The sequence below is a fragment of the Meleagris gallopavo genome, chromosome 2 (assembly GCF_905368555.1).
Source record: "Meleagris gallopavo chromosome 2, MGAL_WU_HG_1.1, whole genome shotgun sequence".
Taxonomy (NCBI): Eukaryota; Metazoa; Chordata; class Aves; order Galliformes; family Phasianidae; genus Meleagris; species Meleagris gallopavo.
The window spans coordinates 25,082,501-25,089,482 of NC_139405.1; the positions used below are offsets into that span (position 1 = coordinate 25,082,501).

At 38.1% G+C, this 6,982-nt stretch overlaps 1 protein-coding gene across 1 annotated transcript in view; it reads left to right on the forward strand.

Moving 5' to 3' along the window:
• Positions 1-3,886, forward strand: part of CAMKMT (calmodulin-lysine N-methyltransferase) — a 194,692-nt gene extending 190,806 nt beyond the window's left edge. The window contains exon 11 of the mRNA XM_010706776.4: positions 1,835-3,886. Within this exon, the coding sequence (XP_010705078.2) occupies positions 1,835-1,912 (78 nt within the window). The 3' untranslated portion in view covers positions 1,913-3,886. The remainder of the gene's footprint in view (positions 1-1,834) is intronic.
• The last annotated feature ends 3,096 nt before the right edge of the window (positions 3,887-6,982 follow it).

Genomic DNA, 6,982 nt, shown 5'->3' on the forward strand with positions numbered 1-6,982 from the left:
TTCTGAATGGCATTTAATTTATTTATTTATCATCCGTGTCTGTTCTGGAAACAGCGTAGGTGCATCTGGATGAGATTAAATACCTCCGCAGAGCCTATGTGCTGGCCGCCAGAGGTCACTGTGGAATCCAGGTTAAAATGCCTTGGGGGGGCACATTGTTCTGTGCCCTCCCTAGACCAAATGTGTTTGCCTTGGTTTACTCTTACGCTTCGTCCTGCTCTCAGTGCTAAGAACCCTTTGCGTTACTGATCCTGAGGTCTGCCAGCCCAGGCTGCAGGCAGGTACATACGCATGGGTGTGTTTGCCTTTGCCATGCCCCAGAAGGCTGCTCAGCCGGGCTGCCCGATCGCATCCAAAGGTCATCATTTGGCTCTGATTTGCCACTCCGGCAAGTGGAGCCCAGCAAATTCGTTAAAAGAGAAAAAAATACAGCTGGGCACGTACCGTCCTGCTCTCCCAAAGCCTGTCCTCTTTTCTTTTGGTAGATTTTTGACTCAGTGAAATTTGGAAGTTGGCAACGCTTTAGGGTACCAATAAAATACCGTCTTTCTTCGTATGGAAGATTGCAAGGATGGAATGCCAGGATGGGCAGTCCTGTGCAAACAAAGGGAACCACCTGCGGTAAAGTTAGAGATCTTGGGAAACGTCGTCATTACTTTAGTAATTATACATAAACACTTCTTAGTAAAGTGGATTAGAATTTAAAGAATAGATCAGCTTTACGTTCCTCTATGGAAAAGGAGAAGTGTGTTAATTGCTCGTAGACAGTAGCTTACACAGAGGCACTTAATCTTGGAAGAATATGATATGGAAAAGATCTTTGTTTAAATAACATGAGCAATGTTGTGACATGGTCCAACTAAAATCCTTAATGCATGGCAAGGAAAATAGAGACAAAACAACATGGAATAGGGAGATCTGGCTTTAAACGTACTACTTTGGGGAGGAAAGATTCATATGTGTCAGTCATGACTAAAGGCTTTATTTTTTTTTTATGTATTTTTCCCTTAGGATTATATTAAAAATATGCAAATATTTTTATGTGAGGTGATTACAAAATGTAGTATTTATGAGTAATTTCCACAGTCGTGCTTTAATTAAATATGTATACGTTTTGAATTGCATTTAACCAGAATGCCTACCAAAAAAAAAAAACAAAAAAAAAAATTCACTATCTCTTCAGAAATTTATTCTTTCAACATAGATCAGAAAAGCATGGAATTTGAATAGTACACACAAGTTATCAGGTGATAATCCTCTCTCACAATAACAATTTTTAATATTCAGCAGAATTAATAAATAAGCCCATCAAGAACTGTGCTATGATCCTGGAAGGGGCTTGTGATTATGTAAACCTGCAGTTAGTACTGTGTTATTTCAGAAGTCTGAAACAGTTCTTGATCTTAAATACCAAATACACAGCAAGAGTTAGCCTGAAGAGGGATAAACTTTTAACATTTATTTTTAAGTTTCTTACTTAATGGATTTAATGTAGGCCTTAAATCTCACCTGAATATAATTTATTTCCTTAATACAGCAGCTTGGGACCTCCTTTTTTTTCTTTCTTTCTTTTTTTTTTTTTTTTTATTGAGTAACATGCAGCTTTTTATTGTATGGATTACTTTGTCCACAAACTCTGACCGGTTCATAATAATATTTGATGTATTCTTCCATACCTGTGATAGTATTTTACTTTAATATTTCTTCTTGTGATTATTAAATGTTTGATATTTACTAATATAATTTGCGCTAAGGAATATACTTAGGCAAGAACTGTCTTCTTTTTTTAAATGCTTGCATGTAGTTTGCTTACTTTTCCCATTTTTATTTGCAGTTGAAAAATGAAGAAAAAGACACATATGATGAAAACCTCCATTACCCTCTTCTTCTTGTTTTAACCAAACACGGATAGAAGACGGCATTTTTTTGTTGTTATTTTAAGACGGACTGCTGAAAATTAATCCATGTACGTGGATAGTCAGGAAATGGGAGGGTTCTGTTCCCCCTTTTTATTCTTGAGTCATCATCAGAGAAATGTTTTAATGTAAGTGCCGAGGAAGATATCTGGTTTGTTTCACAGTGTGTAAACATTGTGACTTTATTTTGATATCATTTTAGAATGTATTTTTCCAATTATTTTTCAGCCTAAACACCATCAGACATGAAATGCATACATTAACCAAGGTGTGAAAGCTTGCTTCCTTCTCTTTTGTGCCTTTAAACTTGTATGTATTTTGTTAACCTCTTTAAATGTTATTTTGAGGCCATATTTGAAAATACATGAATAATACACTTTGTGGTTTTACATAACTGCCTGTAAAGTGATAAATGCATTCACCTTTAATTAGTAAGGAAATGGTTGTCTTGAAATCTTTAAAAGGTGCACCTATTACATCCTCAGATTTTGATTCCCTTTGTTTTTTAAACTCAGCTGTTGATTTTTCTGTCGATAATTGAAGTGTCCTCATTTGCTGTGATGAAAGCGTTTTTTTTAATACATATAGGGATGTCTGTGTGTTGTCTTTTTTTTTTTTCCAGCAAGACTTTTCCTCTTCTAGATGTATAAGAAATTATGCGTCAGACAAAAGCCTCATAAACTGACCATTTGTCCTTTGGACACAATAGCCTGCCCAGCCCCTCTGCTCCTCCTCTCCAATTATGTGTGATTAGTCTCAGTGTGTTGTGTCAAGAAGGGGGAGTGTGCTGAGTGCTTATTATCTGTTTAGGTACAAGAAGAGCACATTTAGGTTCTGACTATGAATGGAAAGTGAGCCTTTATCTGGACTAAAATCTAAATGCTACTATTCTGAAAATCACTTTAAAAAATACATCCTTTTTTGATAGATTCTGAGAAAGACTAACAACTAAAAGAGTTTGTAACGTAATCAAACTGCCTCGCTCAAATTAGTTTACATTGTGATATATCATGGCCCAAGAGTTTGATAAACATTTAATATGACTTCCTGTGCTGGGAAAGAAAAAATTCTCCCAACAGACGGGAGCTATTTCTTTTTCTCTTAACAGGTTATTAGAACATTTTACCAACTTCTGACAAAAACAAAGCCGGAATCATTACAGAATACTGTACTCTTAAGCCAGAACAATTTTAAAATGATGAAAAAGAGAAAGAGTATAACTGAAAGAGGAAAGTAGTATCTAGGAAGCAGAGAGGATGCTGAAATACATTAATTCAAAGAATTGCAGTTTGGCAATAAGTGTTCTTCCATATTCAACAAATCGGGCAGCATGTAAACCACAAGCTCATGAAGGTCCTTTTCTCTTTGCACTTCTGCTCAAATTTCTTCACTACCAGTTTGCATGTCCTTGTATTCAATACTTTTTATGCTCCATTAGAGCACCTAGATGGATCTCAGAAGGCATAGGTCAAGTCGCAGTTAGATCATACGTTTCTTTCTCACAAAAACTTGAATTGCAATGCCAAGTGATGGGCTAACATCACAATAACAGCAATTTATTCCTCTTTTGATAAAAAGCAGCCTATTCTCAGTGTTAGATAAAGACCAGGGGCAATGTAAACCAACCATTTATATTAGAACTGAGTAGTATATCTTCCTTATAGCTGGTATGAGTTTCATATTCAAACTCTAGTTGGAAGATACCTGTCTAGCAGGAAATGAAAAGTAATTGAGAGTTATTTAAAATTGCTGTAAAGGTGGCTTTAGTTCCATTTTCATTGTGTTCTGTGTGTCCCACACAGCAAAGCCTTTGTTTTCTCTAAAAATACATACAAGGAAATCTTTATAATCAACCAAGGAGTGTAAAAAATAGTGAAATATTACAATTTGTGGACCTTTTATTTCTGAGAGGGCTTGAATGTCTGCTGTAACAATAATCTAATAAATATTATTAGCTGCCAGAAACAAAACTGGTGTCACTGAAAATCATCTTTTTAGCTCTAAGAAGAAATTAGTTTTACTCAAAATAGTAGCTGATCACTGCTTTTATTTCCCTAGTTTGTTTTGAAGGCTTTGCACAGGTGCTGCTATCCTTAAAGTGTGTAATTGATGGCTTGTTTACCAAAGATGCATTTAGGTTTCATCCTGCAAACTCACATAGGAGCTCCACAGGCAGTAAAGTTCCTCATCTACATAAGTGTTTGCAGGTTTGGGCCATGTAGATGTTTTTAGAGGTATATAAGCCAGCTCTCTTCTTCTTCTTCTTCTTCTTCTTTTGTTTGTTTGTTTGTTTTTGTTTTTTTTTTGCCTTAAAGTGGATATTGAAAAGTCCAAAATGTAGGATATATTGTTAGTGATGTGCTAACAGTGTTGTTTCTTTAAAGACATCTCTTGGAGTCCCTCACTTCAGTAGGGATTTGATAAATTGTTTCTGAGCTCTTTAATTTAAAAAAGTGTATGTAATGTTTCTAAATACATCAAATATTCTTGCTTAGAAAAAGTTAGGCAGCTTATCAAATCATTTTTATAAAATGTGTCAGGGTCTTTCATGTGGTGTGCTTTAACTAGCATCTGATACTTGGCGTATTTTTAATGACACAGTTTACTCTGCTTAGTAGCAGAATATTGAGCTTAATCATTTTGTGCTTGCAAAGCACTTTGAAGATGAACAGCACAAATGAGCTATGCTGTCTTCACTGAGGGAGAACGGGAATGCAAAGCTGATGCAAGTCTGTTTTCAGATGTACTGGTAGTTTTTAGAGCAATATTGTCGTCTTCCTCCTCTCACAGAGGAAAATGGCAGAGAAAGGATCTTCTTGTGGACGTGCCCCTGGGTGCAGCTCTAGTGCAGCTAGTGCTATTGGCAGTATGTTGTGGTCTTGAGAGTATGAAAGACCAAGAAAAGCAAATTCCATTTCATAGTCTGACACAAGATCAGGGCTTTCTTAAAAATTACAAATTAGTTCTATTTGTTAGCATTCTGGAATAACAGAGCAAATCTTTCCATTCAGGAAATAAGTTTGATTCGAAATGAAAATGTCTTAGGAATGTGAGATGAGGCAGGAGAACTTGCTACCCCAGGTACCTGTCCAGCTGCGAAATTGTTATTAGACAAGTCATTCGCATTTTGCCTGTGGCTTAATGGCTATGTGTTTGCATGAGGAGAGAAGTGGGATTCAAATTGCTCTGCACACAAAAAGCATCCTGGCTGCGTAAGGTTTACCAAGTGTTACATCGCCATTGTGAGCCTCCTCGGCTGCTATCGAACAAAAGGGGTGTTGGGTGGAGCTTCTGGTCCACCCCTCGGTGTGGCAGGTGGCACACGGCTGGGAGGGCAGTGGCACTCTGCAAGTCAAAGAGGGCCACGATTATTACAGTCCTTTGCCTGCTCTTCCTATGCACGAGGGGGAGCAGCCAGGTCCTTGTCTTCTCACACGGCAAATTACAAATGCATAGCTCAGCCTGGGTTTCTCTACGTGTGGTTTTCTTCTTGAAATTGGGGAACGAACGGTGATGTCAAACTGCAAATTCCTTTAACTCCTGTGAAATGTTTTGAGATGCTGGTGAAAGGTGCTAGGAGAGCAGAGCATTTGCTGGCGATTGTATTGGAAATGTTTTCTGTGCAGCACAGCCATCCTGTGTTGTTCCCTCAGTAGGCAAGGAGACAGGTTTGTCCCTTTCTAGCTTGCAATTCTCCCTTTAGATTCTCCCAACTCTGAGTAAGGTGATTTGTCAGCCCTTTGCTGTCACAAGTCAGTAGCATTCATTGTAAGCAGACCGGCGTGTTTTAAAAAATGGTTTTAAATGCTGATTTTCAATATTACTCTCATCTGCACTGCAACAACACTTACTTAACCCAGCCAAAAAGAGGGCACCCTGATGCGAGACCCCATAAAGCTCAAAGAAAGCCAGTACAAGACTCAATGAATTTGAAGCTGAATGCATAAATAAAGGGTGCCCCCCTAATTCATGCCCATTCCCCACATGAGGGAGCAGACATATTACTGCCTCATTTGCTTATAGACATTTAGAAAGCAGCAAATATGCTCTATAACTGATCCTGGGTTTTTTAAGACTGAGTGCTGCATCTCTTCCACAAGATCAACTTCCCTCCCTGACCTGCAGACTCTGTTCAAACAGCTGAATGTAACAAACCTAACTTTTCCATTTTTAAAGGATTTTGCCTATTAAGGCTCCTTGCTTAGTCAGCAGCTGGCTTGCTGCCAAAAGGCCCAGCATATTGTTGTGGCTGGGTACAAGCTGGATATTTTCCATCTCTGTCCAACAGCGACACTGGATCTGCATTGTCTTTCTGTGTGTAAAAGTGTAGGAAAAGCAGAGGGAAGATGCACAGAACAGTCATCCAGATGGCATTCCACAACCTGAGAAGAAACATCTTGACCCTTGAATCTGGGTTAAACTCAACAGATGCCAAGCCCCCCAAAATAAAGAGCTATCGCAGCTGATGAGAGAGGAGAAGCAGTAGGACTTGGGTAACAAAAAGTATCCGAATATATTTGAATATATTTCCCCGTAGAAAACCAGGCTAGTGTCACTCGTAGAAGACCGCTTCTTAAAAAAAAAAAGAAAAAGTGTTCTCTGCATTAGGCATGTTCCCCTTCAGCTGTAAAATGTTTCCTCTGGGTGATGGGTTATGCTAGCAGGAAGGGATTGGAGCATTCAGCCGGTGCTGTGCCCTGCCAGAGCCCACGTGCTAAAAGACCTGCTATTTTTCCCTGACTCTGACTTCAATTAACGTACTTTTAAAATGATTAAACATATCATGCTGTGACTTCTAAAATGTCAACAAGCTTCTAAACTTGGGAGACAGGAATGTAATAAAATAGGTAATAGGAGATTCAATAGTTAATAGAGGCCCTGAAGTGTGAGTGTATACAGTAACTGTATATTGGAAACTGTGCAAATGAAGATGGCTTAGTATTGCAAACTGAGGAAGAAAATTGTTTTTAATTAGCACCTTCATAAGAACTGCTGATTAATACTGTTTGGTTTGGTGAAAAGCTTTCAGCTGAGTAATTTGTACAGCCATTACAACAGTTTTGTTA